The following is a 16,798-nucleotide window of genomic DNA, read 5'->3' on the forward strand; positions in this document are numbered from 1 at the left end:
CTGTACAGGAAGGCCTAGATTGAAGTATTCGATATTCAGCAACACTAAGCTGCATTCTCCATCCAAGGTACTCTTAGCACGTGTTTTAACAGGGCAGTATGGAGGAAGCTACTTCAGCTTGCTGTTCTATAGATGGAGTATTGCATTTTTCAGAATTAAAACTGACTGTTTTACAGTCATTGATTTTTTTTATTTTATTTTTTATTTTTTTAAAAAAGGAGATGGCTGAAGCTGGTAGAACAACACTTCTGCCTTGAAATAATGCTTAGAATTTTGGAAATAAGCCTCTTCTTCTGATGATTTTTTTTGTTTTCTGTTTTGTTTTTCCTGTTCCGTCTTGGTTTGAAGAACTGAGTTGCTTTTGAGCGTGGACTCCTAAAAAGAGTTGCTTGCTAACTGTGATTGCTCACAGTAAGATGACAGCATTTTGCAGAGTACTTGAAATGCGATAGTATTGCTGAGAGGTCAGTGTGGTTAACATTAATGAACTGCTTCTTACTGAGACCATAGAGTCCCAGAATCATTTGAGTTGGAAGGGACTCTTAGAGACCATCTAGCCTAACCCCCCTTCAATGAACATGAACACCTACAGTGAGATCAGGGTGCTCAGAGCTCTGTCGAGCCTGACCTTGAATGTCTCCAAGGATGGGGCATCCACCACCCCTCTGGGCAACTGGTGCCTGTGTTTCACAACCTGTATTTTAAAGAACTTCTTCCTTATATCTAATTTAAATTTCTCCTCTTTTAGTTTGAAACCATTTTCCCTTGTCTTATCTCAACAGACCCTGCTGAAGAGTCTGTTGCCTTCTTTCTTACGGACTGTTAGATACCAAAAAGATCATATCAGACTGCAGATTTAAATAGAACAGGACTGCAGTAAAAATTAGTGCTTCAGATGATAGAGTACTTGCTCTTTTTAGTTCTTTTTTTTTTTTTTGTCTAATTCTAATTTGGGAGGATGGGGGATAAAATATTAGATTTAAGTGAAGAGCTGGACTTAGCACAGAGAAGTCCAGTTTAAGCTTTCCCCATGACACTATTTGGGTAGCAGCAGTGCTACTATTCCATATGCTTATACAGCTCTGTGGCCAAGCCAACATGAATATTCATCTTTTTCATCACTTTTCATGTATTTTCCATAGGACATTATCAGGTTTTTATGCAAGAATTGCATTATAGGAATTGCTATGAAAATCTCTAATGTGAGTAAACCTATAATTAACTTTACTTAATCCTGTGGAGATTACTTGTTATTCAACCTTCTGCATTTATGTTTGAGCCTAAGAAATACACAGAGCAGCAGAAGGTTGCTACGCTGAATTACTGAGACTGGATAAAGCTTTATGCTGGAATAGCACTGTGAAAATTCAATTGTGATCTTACAGTGTATTCTCAGGAATATCCTCTGCAAGATCTTCTGAATCTCCTGGTAGTGTTGCTTATAATTTCGGGGAGAGGAGGAGCAAAAACAAAGGGGAAAAATATGGATTTTGTAACTTAAAAAGAAAGTTAGTAAGTCGCAAAATTATTCTGATAGCTATTTGTATTTCTGTTCAGATTAAACTATGCTATGTAAGTAGAAACAAATCTGTCTGGTTTTGGCAAGGGAAGATTTTTCTGAGAAGTTTATGTGCCCTCCTGTATAATAAAAGGCACTTTCCAAGGCTGTATATACTTGACTATGAAGTAAAGGCTAAACTGAAGATCACTGCTGCCTGTCAATATGACTGTAGTCATCGCTCTCTTTGTGCAGAGAGGATAGTGTTTTCACTGCCCCACTGAAGGCTCCCTTAGTAGTTGTCTGCCTGTGTTATGGGTTGACGCAATCTTAGATGTGATCACTCTGCTAATATCGTTCATTTTTCTCTTAATGTGAGTCTGCTTTACGATGTTTATCCTAACTGTATATGTTGTACGCATAGATAATATAGATACAACTTGCATTCCCTGCTGTATTTCATTTCATAGCTGAGTGTAGTGTGGAGGGAATAAATTGGGCTTATTTTGTAAAATCATGTGGTTGTCTTTCTTGACAAATAGGATTCAGCCAGAATGATTAAGGATGAGAAAATGATGAACTCTGAAGATAGATGGGAGCTGTATGAGGTGCTTTTAGTATGATCCGAAACTATTTCTGAATGTTGGGAATAGAAAGAGCATTTGAAAAGTCATGTGTATAGGTTGATCTTCAACCAACTGAACAAGTACTACATCAAGCTAAGACCTTGTGACTTTGCCATAAAAATATAGCTAATCTTGTAACAAGCAGGGCATACCATTTAGGTTGAGAATAGAGGAAAAAACATACCAAGACAAAAAAAAAATCCTTACCACCTTGATATAATGTGACCTTGAAATCCTGCCATGAAAGTAATCTTACAAATGCAGAGTGATTCAAGTGAAAAATGAGAATAAGGAGAGGGACTTGATTACAATCCTTCCCTTGGAAAGAAGGGAGAATATGAGCATATGTAAGCTGTCTTCTCAAAGAACAGCACAAGTTGGTCATGTTGCTGGAAGAGGTCTCTCTCTTCAATTCTTCCAATAACAGATAGATGCTATTGTATGTTCATCTGAGATCATTCAGACCATCCATAGATGTTGTCTCCTTTCATTCAGTTTTCTGAGTAAGTGCTTTTAAGCTTTTCACCAGTATTGATGGGTTTAATATTGGAGTTCGTAGAAGGACACCACAAAACTATCAGTTTGGAGACCACTGATGACTGAAAAATAAATCTAGTCGGCTTGTTGAGGCATCAAAATTGTGCAACTTACTGTTGTTGTTTCTGATATTGTGAAAGTGGTGCAGCATGCATATAGGATGATGACAGTGAATATCTATTAACAGGGACTACTGAGAAACTTAGGTGCAAAGCAAGATGCCTTTAAACTCAGATGACTTCGATGTAGGGATTTACTTTGGTCTTTGTTTTTTATATTTTTGGTCTGTAACTAAAAGAATAACATGAACTATGGTCTTGTTACACATTTTTCTGTAGCTTTTAACTTTTTGTATTTCAAAACAATATTTTCTCTAGAGGAATGTAATATATTCTTATAATATAGAAGCATGACTCTGTTGTTATAATGACTTCAACATACTGTATTCCCACTGAGTGATTTTTGATTTTCACTTTTCACTTGTATTTCACATGGAAATGTTTTTAGAGCTCTTTTTCCCCTCCTCCTACTGAGCGCTTTATTTTGTACTTGCCATGGCATGTTTGCCTTAGAAGAAACTGTCTCATCTACTATGTCATAGTACTTTGTATTACCATGCATTCATAGCTATTGTTTATCATCAGAGATCTTTTGACTGTTACATTATTACAAATGAGGGAAGTGTTGTAAAATATCTCGCTAGCAGAGGATCGTAAATCTATGTAATTAAGATGGATTAATACATACCCTAAATAGAGCAATGGAGAATATAGAAGGGAGGAATTTGTTTTTTTTCAGCACTCTACATCTTATTCTTTCTATTATTTCAGTCTGAAAGCTCTGGTAGAAGGATACAAACAGTGGTCATCCAGTGCACCAAACCTAGGGAAGATTCAGAGAACTGCACCTGCTTTTCCAGGATTCACCAGCTTAGCAGAGATGGGTAAAGGAATTACCTGGACTTGATATTCTCTTGTTTGGTATTCCGCTTTGATATTCTGCTTCCATTCACAATTGAATGAACTTTTCCTTGTCTTCACCTTACAGCAATGTTTTCATTTTGGTGTCTGCTTTTACTTTATTCTTAGTGAAATAAGTACCTTCACATTTTGGATTTTATTTTTTTGTTTATTCTTTTAAGCTAGCAAGCTTCTCCTAATTCCCCTCTTCTTTCCATGCTTTCAATTCCTTTCAACTCCTTTCCTGTTAATATTTAGATGAGCAGTATGGTTACACCATTACTTGCCAAGGAGAGATTCTTATCATTTTCCTACCTTTTCACTCATCACTCCCATACGTACAAACTTTGGAGGTAAATGGAGTATATATCACTTCTGGTATGCTGTTTCCTTAATGGTTCATGAAAAAATCAATATGTCAGTAACTTCTTTGGTGGTGTTTTCAGGTACTTGTCTCAAGCTGTCTGTTTTGAGGTCAGTAGCTTGTGAGCATTTGGCAATTGGTAAACAGTGCTTGTAATGAGTAGGATGGTTGCATCTTCTGAGAAGAAGCTTAACTCTCATGTATATTTGTAAAACGGTGAAATTAGCCAGTCTTGCATCCATGCAAAGAACTTCTTTTCATTTGCTTTCCAGATGATGAAGACAGTGAATGTCTTAATGGGGAGGGCAAAGTGCACCCTTCACCTGGGCACAACCAGTCATACCTCTGCATCCCATTTCAGAAGAATGATGACTGGGATGGGCCTTCTAGTGATGCCAATGATGAATCCACTCCTGTGAACTCTGCTACAAGCACCCCACAGCTTACACCCACCAACAGCCTCAAACGTAGTGGCTCCCACCACAAACGGTGTGAGATTGCCTTGCTTGGCTGTGGAGCGGTTCTGGCTGCTGCAGGCCTGGGGTTCGATCTGCTAGAAGCGGGGAAGTGTCAGCTACTGATTGAAGAGGAGCCAGAGCCACCCAAGGAAGAGAAGAAAAAACGTGACAGCATTTTCCAGCGAGCTGGACGCCCACGCAGGAGCACTAGCCCTCCTTCTCGAAAAATCTTCAAGAAAGATGAGCCCATGTTGTTGCTTGGCGAGCCATCCACATCCCTCACCCTTCTTTCCCTGTCTTCCATTTCCGAATGTAATTCCACCCGATCCCTGCTGCGCTCAGACAGTGATGAGATTGTGGTATACGAAATGCCTGTCAGCCCTGTGACAGTCAAGGCTCCCTTGCCAGCCATTAATAACCCACTAGTTAATGTCCAGATTGAGAGATTCAAACAAGACCCCAACCAGTCCCTCACTCCCACGCATGTGACGGTCTCTTCCCACACCCAGCAAGGCGGGCACAGGCGCACACCTTCTGATGGGGCCATCAAAGGGACTGGACTAGTTGTCAATGGGTGCCCAACCAGTGGATGCCCTTCCAGTAGCTGTTTAACTGGAGCACTGGGAGCAGGTAGGTTTTCAGCCATCTTCCTTTTCTTCTTCAGAAGAAGGGCCCAAACAGTATAGATACTTGTTAGGAAGTAAAGATATTGCATATACAGCATCTGTTTCCAGCCCACAGGCAGGGCTCGTGTCTTTACAAAAATAATGACTGGAATAATACAGTAATAGTCTCTATTCCATCACCTATACACCAAGGAACTCTCTGCATCATGTTGTAAAGCAGAGCCATGTTATTGTATCAAGGTACAAATACTGTTCATTTTTAATAGTTTCTCAGAATTCCATCTCTGTTGCCTTTATACACTTGTTTGTATTGCTGTTACAACTTCAAAGCAAATTATAATCTTTAAGGCAGTGAAGACTGGATCTCTAAAGCAGTGTGGGGCCTCTGCTGCTCTTGCTCTTATTCCTTCACAAGCCAGAGGGTTTTTCCTTGGTAGGTAATGTTCTCATTGTTACAGTCTTTAGGAGTGGCTGTGACTAGACAACTTAATGCTTTTTTTTTCCCCCCCTAGTAATTCACAAGCAAAGAAAAGACTAGAATGTGAAAATTAAGTCTGGTTTAGCTAGACTAAATGAAATATGAGGTTGTCTGTTGAATGGAAGTCTACAGTAAGATGCGGGTTAATAGTCATTAAAATATTCACGAGAAGTTTTGTTCTATTTTAAAAACAACCAAACAAGAAAAACAAAGTGTCTACATTAGATTTTGTTAAATGACTCTTCTAGGGAGTTGGTCTAACTCACTGCAAACAGGTGTCACACATCCTGCTGTGCAAGTGTCTCCCCGATCCATTCAAGCTGTTAATGGATAATGTGCCTTCCAAAGGATTTGGAGAGTTCTTACCTCTGATAGGAGGTCAAATCCATGCTGTGCAGTCTGAGAATGAAGAAAACAAATCAGAGAATGAACAAAATACTCTGCCTGTGCCAGGCAAGTGAATCAGGTGTTTCACAATGTGTTGAGAACGATATAGGAATAAAGAAACCAGTTATTCTCTTCAGTCTTGAAGATGTGGAGATTGTAGGTTCTGAATGGAGGCTTTCTGCTTTGAAAATGTTTTCGCAGTGTACGTACAATAAGATTTGTCGGAACCTTTTAGAAGTGACATCTAACATGTTTCCCTCTTCTTTCACATTCTCTGTTTTGGATAGGTGTATTAAAAACACCTAGTCCAAGTAGAGATCCAAATGAGGTCCCTCGCCTGCCAGATCCCAACCTTGTTTTTCCTCCAACCCCGAGACGATGGAATGCACAGCAGGACCCCACGCTGGAAAGACCCAAGACGCTGGAGTTCCTGCCTCGGCCTCGGCCCGCAGCCAGCCGGCAGCGGCTTGATCCCTGGTGGTTTGTGTCACCCAGCAATGCCAAGGGTGAATCATCTGCCAACAGTTCAAGTACTGACACTCCAAGCAATCTGGACTCTTGTTTTGCTAGTAGCAGCAGCACTGTAGAAGAGAGACCTGGACTTCCTGCACTGCTTCCTTTCCAGGGGAGTCATCCTGTAGAGGAGCGGACACTGTTGGACATAGATGCTGAGGGACAGAGCCAAGACAGCACCATTCCGCTATGCAGAAGTGAACTTAACACACACAAAGCTACAGCATATGAACTCAAGCAAGAATTCTGGTCTTAGTATGAAATTCACTCGGGACAGTAAGCCCCTCTAAATTCAATTCTACTTTTTGCACTGAGAATGCACTTTGAAGACAGATGAGTTAGATGATATGGAGATCGTATGGTGCTGCCTCTGCTGAAGGTGTTGTTCAACTGCCTGATTGTTGTCTGCAGTTGGGTGTAATTTGGCAACTCAGAGCTGCTGACTTTGCTGTGGGGTTTTTCTGTAGTCTTCCCTGTCACCTTATTGCAGTTTGTATCTGCAGTAAGCTAAAATTATCATATCAAAGTCTTTGTTACTGACCTTGTAGGATTTGGCACTTGCAGTAAGTATCTATCCTGGTATTCATCAGTATTTTCAAAACTCGAATGCTATAATGCAGCAGACGCCAGTATTTATTTTTCCCAAGAATTCCAGGAAAGAAACAAGTAAATATCTGGAGACTATCTTCTCTGAAATGTGTCATTAGATAGGCCTGGGAATCATGGTGCCCCCACTGAAGGAGCAGAAGTAGCAGTCTTACACTTGCTTGCCCTGTTTTGTTCGTGTCCTAGTGTAAGGTGGAACAGATTGCTGAGGAAGGCCATGGCATCTCCATTGGTGGAGGTCTTGGAGAAGAGACTGGGTTGTTGGGAATGAGTAGGTGTAGTTGGTCCTGGCTTCAAGGCAGGGGTAAGTGGGCTTCAATGATATTTTGAGGTCTCTCTCAGCCCTATTTTCCCATGACACTTTGCTTTCAAAATAGTGAATGGGGTGTATGACTACTTACTTCAGCCTGTTATTTTGTTTCTAGCTGTGGTTCCATTAGCCTCTTTTTTTCTCCCCCTGTATCACAGACTCATAGTTGAGTTGCCTCAGCTTTGGGAGGGAAATGGACAGGAACTCTTTCTTTAAAGCTGTGTGTTGGCTTGCAGATGTAAGTTATGTCCCTTCATTCTTTCTTCTTCCTGTTTTTCTGCCTTTCTCGTGCTTTTTAGGAGTGGCCCTGTAAACCCGAGATGGTTCCTGTGCACGCTGCTACTTGTTCAAGGCTCTTTTGAAATTGAGGCTTGTGTTGTTGGTAGTTGGATTGTGCAAATAGGAATCAGAACATCTGGATTCTGTCTTCTTTAGTCACTGACTCACTGTGTGACCTTGGGCAAATAATGTAACCTCTCCGTGCCTGAATTTCCCCATCTGTAAATAACAGGGATAATACCTACCTCACAAGGGGGGTGGGACCTATGTAGTATGTTCAAAGTTCTTTGAGATCGTTGTGTGGAAGGCAGTATAGGCATGTAAAACATTTGTTCAAATTCGTAAAAGTTCTTACCTGGTCAAGGAAGACCAAGTAAGAAGACCTCCTGCCTTGAAGGAGGAAGTCACACAACTAATGTGTGCATATACTCAGTTTTCTTCAGAGGTTGCAAGTGTGTCTGTGCCCCCAGCAAGTCTGTGTTATTGGGTTTAATGAGAGCTTCATTTGTTCCCAGTTTTGGCATTATAAATAAGGGATGTGGCCTTTTTACATGAGTGTGTTAGGGTAGTCTGCTTTATTGAGGGTACGGCTTATCTGTTCACTCTTCCTATACAGATCTTTGCTCATTTTGCTAATCTACTTACCATTTGGGTGCAAATAACTGATTTGGCAGTGCTGCCAATGCTGCCTTCCTGTCAGGAAAGTCCAGTCCTGTTGTGAAGGCACTGTGGATGAATACTTTCTTGCAGCAGCATAGAGAACATGAGCATTTAGATGTTTATAACCTTAATGTTAAAAACCAGCATGTGTGGGGGAAATACTCTCCTTAGTAATTTTAATTCAGTTTGAGGGCTAAAAGCATCATGTTGCTGTTGGTCAAGTGTACCTTCTTAGCAAGCAAGCGCAGTATGTTACCATCGAGGAAAGTCATGTACTTCTTGTTCCTCACATTCCACAAAATTTGTTTAATATCTGAATTTCTTTTTGCTGCCTACTCCACTGAACTCTCCAGAGCTAGCCTTAATGATACTACACTAGCTGCTAATGCTGGATAGACTGTTGACTGTGTAGACAAGGTACTCTGGTGTATCGCAAAGAAACTTAAAAATGAAAATTTGATGTTTCTGGCACTTTTGTTAAATGTAAACCTTCAGTTTTTGTTTCTTTTTTTTTATTTCTTGTGCATTCATCCTTTTGTTTTTCATTTCTGAAACCTCAACGTGTTTGTGATCCAGGAACTTCAAAAACAAACAAATACCAGCAAAAAGCACCTCAAGGGAAGCCCAATCAGAAGTTGTGTCAGAAGAACATAAAGCAAGGCATTAAAACTATCTAGTTTTCAGTCTCCCTTATCCTTTTTGAAAGTCTGAGACAAAACTGGATCAGCTGTTCTTTCTATGCAAAAAGCATTATTCCAAAGTTATGGGAAGCAGCATCTGCTCTGCAAAGACATGATGTAAAATTGCTCTCTTGCGTGGGAAAATTAAGGAAATGTCAGAATCCCTTCTCTCTCACTTTTAGTTAACCACTTGGTGATGGGAAGCTAACTATAGGAGGATTCTGTGCCAAAGGGCATCTGCCCTGACACCAAATGGACAGCAAAGGAACCGGATGACACCGATGGCAAAGAGTCATGGATTCAGACCAGGGTTTCTGGCTTAGATATTCTCTATTACAGAGCTGCTAGAAAGATAGGGTAGGAACAGTATTTTCTAAATGCTACTTAGATGCAATTATCTTAATTGAATCTGGCATGTGAGGTAAAAACAAGGTAGACTCTGGGCATCAACCCCTAAATAAGCTTTCTAGTTTGGAGTCCTGTGATTTACCTGAGGGTACCGAGCAGGAGGAATCTGTTGTAAAACAAAGCTGTTTGCTTTAGCAAGTGGTGGGATACTTTCTGACAGGCAGAGGGCTCTCAAGGCAAAGTCATGTGTTCTACTGTATGCATCCTGAAAGCTGTTGCCACTGGTGCCTTGAGGCCCAGATGCCATCTGAATGTTAAAGCTAGCTTGTAGTCTTTTCATTTATCCATCTATCCTGTACCGGTTTGATTACTCTCCTGTCTTATTCTATTTGTTTTCTTTTTCTTGCCAACTGTAGGCAGTGAGGTGCCCCAAATCCCCAAAAGAGCTTCACTCTAGTCCACTAATTACCAAGAAAATCTGAGCCAGTCAGAAAGCTCACGTACCTTTTATCTACTGGCTCTCATTTATTTGTCAGTGAGGCAAAAATTTCATTGTTACATTGAAACACCTGGTGGAGTTCTTGAGGAAAACGGTGAAAATCTTGCTGTAAAAGTAAAATACCCTTAAATACATGAATAAGTTGCACTTTCTGCTGAGAAAAAGAGAACACGAGAGCACAAATTTACTGAGCAGCCTAAAACAATGATAAAAGAGTGGAGTAAAACATATTAATGTCATTATAGAGCTCACAAAGAAGAAATACTCATTACTCTTAGTATCAGTTACAAAATGTGTTGCTGTGAAATTTTTCAGATTTGGAAATACATGTTTTCTTTTAAATAGTTGACTGGCAATATATATATCACTAATTTATGTAATTGAGTTAGGAATTTAGGATATGTTTGCCAGCTCTTGAAAATATGCTGTCTAGCAGTCTGCCTGTTTTTCCTGTAAAATTGAGAGGAAAGCACAGACTTAGCTACAGTGCAAAAAAATTACTTAAAAATAAATTTCTACTGATTTCACAGAAATTGAATGTGGGACAAGTAGAGAGAGGAAGGCTTTTGTGTCAAAACTAAAAAATTATAAATGGTTATGGATTCTTTGTAATATTGTTGCTTCCTATGGACTGCACAATGCTCTGTTTCACCATGAATTAGATCTCATCTCCTTTGAGCCTTCTCTGAGGTGCAAGTGTAACTTTTTATAGGTACCCTTTTTCCTTCAGATTACTGCTGAAGCAGATTCATATTCAGTGCGGGGCAGGGAACCTCAATGAAAATATTCTTTTTGTATTGGTTTTCTAACAAAATGAGTATTTTCAAAGTAAAATTTTCATTAGTGATGTGGAAAGACCTACTTGGGTTTGGTATGCTTTTATGATATATTTTTCTGTACCTCTAGGAGTGGGAGTAGTTGCCTTCCTCCTCATAGCATGCTGTTATCTTAAGACTTATGGACAATGCTGCGTAGAGATGTTACTGGATGAAACTGGATACCTCTCATTCTGCTGAAGGTGAGGCAGTAATTAATGGTCAAGTAAAGAGAGGTCTTTGCCATTTGGAGTGCTTTATTAAATAGCAAATGACAGGAAACCTCCTACCTTGAACCACCACCTTACTATCTTTTATTTAACTTTTATTTGAACTTAATTCATTTCTATGGAATGAATATGGGATCTGAAGACCCATTAGATGTATGGAACCAAACCTAATTACTGTATCCCAGAATTCAGTGTTGGCTTGTTGCCTTTGTAAGCATCTCTAAGCTAATATTAATGTTTATTTCTTTGGGTTTTTCTGGAAAATTTTCTTCTTGGAAAAAGATGGTTATTACTTTCTAATGTTTTCTGTGTGTTTTGGAAATATTCTTAAAAACTCTATCAGCTCTATAGAAAATAGGAAGGCTTATCTTGCACAGTGATATAGATCCTTCTTTTAACATGAAACAAGGGAACCTTTAGAAATGAAAATTTCTGATCCTTTTTACTACAGGATAGTTGCCTTCCTTTGCTTCTATATTTATAACTTAAGGTTGTAATTTGGGTAAAACTGGATGCTAACAGTGACAGAAAAGGCATATGTTAAAAGATATATTTACAAACATATACTCATGCTGCCACAAAGGATAACTTTATGACTTCATAAACACTTTGGTTCATTAGATAATTAAGGTATCTTTAAGAAAGAATGCCTTCCTATGCTTTTCTTTATAGTTTACTTTGGTAAGATTAGAATAAGGTGCTTGGCACAGACTCTGGTCTTGCATCTGGCTGGACAGAATGGGTTTTTAACCAAATGCGTGTTTTTTGTATTTCTATATCTAGTCTGTGGTTTAGACTTTCCTATTTCTTCTGCTTAGCAAACAAGTCTTAAGAAGAACTTGTTTCTTCAACTCTGCTGTCACAGTTTCACAAAGCAGTACCAAAATGTGTTTATGGCTTACTTTGCTATTCCCAACTTTTTAAATACACTGATAGAATGTTACCTGCTATAGTTTTAATGTTCATTTGCTTTTGTTTTTTCTCACACTCAGCTTTTTTAAGCAGCATTACCATTGATCAGAGACAAATACAGCTTCTGAAATCATCTACATTGGCTTTATTTTTATATGTTAAAAACAGTCATTCCCAGCCTAAGAAGTATGTGCTTGATTATAAGGTAATTTCCCACTGGTGACTGGGTCAGGGGTCTCACATAGCTACCAGAATTCTTATTGTCCCTCTATAACAAGAATCTCCTTTTTTTTTCCCCAGTAGAAAACACTTTGTCAGTGTTGTGTACAAGAACCGCATTTCACCTCTTTCAGTACATGAGTAATAGAATCTTCTTTTTCTTTGTTTCCGAATGACAGGGAGCATCATTTTACCTACTGAGTGTGGCTACTTGTGCTGGTCTTTCCAAGCCTCTGAATTACATCTGTGTGTTTTAGGTGTGTCTTGTATTGCTAGGTGCCTTCTATTTCATGTGCATCTTTGCTAGGGCCTTAGGTTGTTTTCTGGAAGGAACTCTTAGTTGTAGCTTTCAGTACTGTAGTTTTTTTCATCCTACATCAAGCCAAACACCAGTGATACAAACATTTCATGTCCTTCAGTTTGCTGACTTGTGTATACCCTTGTGGAAAAAAGTATGCTATTGCTAACTCTCTTTATCTCTCAATTAGAATTCTAAATACATGATTCCATGGCTGTCTTGATCCCATCCTTGTCAGTTATTTGTTCTTGTTGCCATAGTATTTTGGAGCCCAAGACAGAAACCAACGTTATCTTATCTGTGCTTTGACCTAAAACATTTTCAAGGTAGAAGCATAAAACACAAGTGGGGGAAGTGTAAGTATGGAGGTTGGCAGAAAATAACCAGTACAAGGGTGAAATTTTCTATCTTAATGTACTAAACAGTAGTCAGAGGACACTGACCAAGAGCTGCTTGCTAACGTATTGGCATTATAGTTAAATTGAGTCCTAAAGAAGGATTTGAGGATTGTGTGGTGACTTTGTTTCTGGTTGATTTGTTTTCTTTTACCCTGAGCTACCTCATTTATATGGATGGAGTGGAAATAAAGGATAAGTTGTAAGAATTGCTCTAGATAAACAGTTGAGACTAGAATGGTGAGAACACCAAGGAAAATGCTTGTGTTTGGCTCTTTGACATTCAAATTCCTTATGGAAAAATAAAACCAGCTGTTCATTTCCAAAAATTAAGATTATACTTTTATTATGTAACTCTCCAAAATAAACAATAACAAGGCACAACGTATATTTCCTGATGGTTTTTGACCTGTGGAAGAGCTGAATTTCCAATCTAAAGGGTGATTATTTCATATTGGTCATTGCTGCTTTTAAAGGTGGAAGTATGTTTTTTGAGAACATATTTTTTTCTAAATAATCTCATGTATTCTTTAAGTGAGCCTATATGCAATCTTGTTTCCCTTGTATTTACTGTAGTTTTCCTAATATCATAGAATCCTTAGAGTTGGAAGGGACTCTGAAGGCCATCTAGTCCAAATCCCCTGCAGTGAACAGGGACATCCACAGCTAGATCAGGTTGCCTGGGGGGGGAATATATCTGATTCTAATGCAGTTTTTATATCTGAATGCTAATGGTGTGCGGATAGTCAACTTTAGCTAATTTTGAGAAACTATGACACATTTTTACTGTGTAACATAGTGGATTTTTCTGCTCAGCTTGAAGTGGGCTACTGTTAGGTCTGGAGCTGATGGGGTCAGATAGATGCGCATCTAGCAAGTGTGGACCTAGAACAGATCTGCAGGAGGAATGCCAAAGTTGCATTTGCTTAGAGAAGGATGATAGAAAGATAATAATGCTGGGGAAAAATGTCCCTTCACTATTCAGAAGTAATTCTCTAGGATCTTGTCCATGCTTGAATTTTAGCTTCCATACAGTGAGAGCTCATGGTTTTTGATAAAAAATTTTTTGACTGAGCCCCAGCATAAGGCCAAGATAAAGTATTTACGTTATGTAGGAGTGATTGACACTGTCTCCTTGTCCTACCTTGATTGTTCCAGTGTAGCATTTTCTCAAGAATAGATGCTGAGTAAAACTATCCTTCTTGCCTTGAAGCAGGAGGAGAGATAATATGTGAGTCTGAGAAAGAAGAATCATTGTTATAGCCGTGTCCTAATGCATTTCCTTATCACTCTCCCACCAGCAGAGGTTATGGTGGAACAGGAAGACTTACCAGTGTTTTTTCAAGCTGTATTGGTAAGAATGCTGCTAACATGAGATTTCAGTATATAAACAAGCAAGTTTGGGAAGCCTTATATTTAACTTCTTAAGTTTCAAAACAAATGTGTCCTCTGATAATTATGTCGCATTGCTCAATTGCACACTAATCTTCTTGAGTTTAACTACAGTTGGAGAAGAGCTGAACTCTTTCCTTGAGTTCTTGTGGATGTAGCTACTTTTGATTAATTTGGGAGTCAAGTAAAGTAATGTTTTCTCCTAGTCCCAGTTTACGTTGCAAAATGAGTTGTCTCTCCTGACTAATTGTCCAGATATTTGTAGTAGGCTTCTATTTCTGCCCTGCGTGCTTTGGTGAGTGGCTCTTAAAATGTCATCATGGTTAGCATTTGTGTCTGAATAAGGCAGCTAATACCTCTGAGCTGATTTTTCACACTGCATCTCAAACAGATGTTATTACATTAGTTCTGCTATTGCTCTGTTCTCAAGGTTATCTTGGCAACCATAACATCCAGAAATCCTAGACTATATAAAGAATAAAGCAGCAGAAAAAAAGAAAACATACCAGTGCTTACCAATTGAACAGCTGAGTTTTGCTGAGTGGTCTTTGCAGAGAGTAAAAAACATTCTTGGGCAGTGTAGGTCTCTGCAAGACAGCTAAATTCCAAGTGGAGAATGTACCTGTATCTGCTTAATGTCAACAGGCACCAGTGCCTCTCTTATTTGGCAGTTCTTATATGAAACCATGTAAAGCCAAAAACTTATAGTGGTAAAAGTTATATGTAGGGTACTTCTTGTAACTAGGAGGGGAAGAGGTCTCAATTCAAGAAAGCATACTTAAACATCACCGAAATCAATGGAATGTATCTGTGGGGCTAAATGCACAAAACCTCAAGTCAACAAAGCTAATATGATCTGATCTGGGAGGTTGTCTTGTAGAGATTAATGGTGAAGGACCAGTCTCTATGTTTTGTCAGAGGGAGTTCCTTCACAAGCCTTTGGGTAAATGCAGGCTCGATTTGCTCTGACTTGTGTGGCCTTTCCATGCCTGCATTTGCCATCCTATTTCATCGCTAGTTCTTACCATAAACAGGGAAAGCTTTGAGAATATTTTCTGATACAGGAGAGATCAATAACTTCTGCACTAGCAGACTGCTGGCTTCAGAGGGGGCAGTAAATGGTGTGTGGAGGCTGTGTGTACAAATTTTGATTTAACCTGAGGTATTTTCTCAGGTTTTTTCATTTCAGAAATGCATCCTTCCAGGTTAGTGTACAGATTTGACAAATTTGGAAGTGATCAGTGTCTACTATTATTGTTAGGGCTCTTGGATTCTTACTTGTCAGCTGTTGGCCCAGCACTTCGTGCTGGTATATATGACGACTTTGTCATAAATTCGGAACAAACTGAATGTCAGGAATATCGGAGATATTTTGCCTGACTTCAGATGAGAGGCTTATATGGAGTGGGGAGGGGCGGTAGTGGTGGAAAAATCAGGGAAACTACCTGTGATTTTAACATTGTCTCTTCTGTGGCTTTGGAAGTCTGAATTCCACAGCCAGAGAATGTATTTCCTCCCTCTTTTTATAAGCTACATCTTTCTTTTGCCTTATTAATTGTGGATCTGTTCCTGCTTCTGTTTAAAACCAGTTGCAAAAAACAGTGACCTGAATTTCCTAGGTACAGTGTTGTCAAATCTGAAGAACCAGGTGAGTAGTTGACTCTAGTGTAAGATCGTATGCCCATGTCCAATTTTTTGAGGTATGGGATAGTTTCTGCTTGTGTTGAAATCCGTGCGTGGAAAGTGTTGGGTACTTTGTAAGGAGCTCCAATCTCTGCAGGACTGGGATTCATCTGATGACTTAAGTATTACAGTCCATTTTTGGAGACCTCTTATATCTTCTGTTCATGGTGTTCAAAAGTCTGTTACTATGGAAATAGCACCTGAAGGTGTGTTTTGCCCGAAGAACCTGCAATGAAGCAGTTGCATTAGCAAATGGTAATGTACCCCAAAGTTGAGTAAAATAACAGAGGCCACCAAGGTTATTCTTGTTTGTGTGATGAAATGTTGTCAAATGAAGTGATTTGTTGGAGCCTTCCTGTAACCTCTGTACAGCAGTAAGCTTAGGGGAAAATAAGATTGCATTATTTTTTAAAAAGCTTTATTTGTGACCTGGCTTTGTTGCCTCTGACCCTCTTGGGCTTAAATAGTTAAATTATATTAATGTCCAGTTTGTTTCACTGTAGGTAACACATCAACTGAATACTCTTGTGCATAATCTACTGTATCTTTCCTCTGTTCTGTGTCAATGTATTATGTGTATTTGGATTACAGTTCTTTTTTATTGTATTAAATTATTTTATGTTATAGAACAATATTTAAGCAAAGCAAAGAGCTAATGAAAGTTGTTGGCGTTTTGGGATTTTTTTTTTTCCTCTTTGCTTTTTTTTGGATGTACTGTAAATTGTAAACCAAGGATGCCAAGCAGGCTTGGTTCAATGGCTAAAATTATTGTATTACAGTGTAATGCTGATCTAGGCCTTGTCTCAACACTAGAGCACACAGACTTGAATAAAACTGTTATAAAAGTGATTGTCTTTAGGTCCTGAGTTCTTAGCTTTTTGCTTTAGATAATTTGAACAGATACTTAGAACAGCGATATCATTACCTTGCTCTGAGGAGCATGTATTTTCTTCCCAGTGCCACAACAGGTTTTTTTTTTCTTTGTTAGTCATCTTGGTTCTGATAACTGTTCCAGTCCTGGGCTTT

General features: G+C 39.0%; 1 protein-coding gene across 15 annotated transcripts in view; it reads left to right on the forward strand.

Moving 5' to 3' along the window:
• The window catches only part of MAP3K9 (mitogen-activated protein kinase kinase kinase 9), a 122,928-nt gene that overhangs the window by 35,920 nt on the left and 70,210 nt on the right, over positions 1–16,798 (forward strand). For 9 of the 15 annotated variants that reach the window (XR_016466886.1, XR_016466887.1, XR_016466888.1 and 6 more), the window contains exons 9-10: positions 3,492–3,604; positions 4,257–5,072. Coding sequence is in view for 5 of the 15 variants with exons in the window: in XM_090141108.1 (XP_089997234.1) it covers positions 3,492–3,604; positions 4,257–5,072 (929 nt within the window). In the remaining 10 variants the exon portion in view is untranslated. Of the gene's footprint in view, positions 1–3,491; positions 3,605–4,256; positions 5,073–5,794; positions 6,177–6,220; positions 16,622–16,798 lie in introns of those variants that run through there. The other 6 variants (XR_016466894.1, XM_090141111.1, XR_016466885.1 and 3 more) reach the window with 5 other exon arrangements.

The sequence above is a fragment of the Phasianus colchicus genome, chromosome 5 (genome assembly GCF_987193195.1).
Source record: "Phasianus colchicus chromosome 5, bPhaCol1.hap1.1, whole genome shotgun sequence".
Taxonomy (NCBI): Eukaryota; Metazoa; Chordata; class Aves; order Galliformes; family Phasianidae; genus Phasianus; species Phasianus colchicus.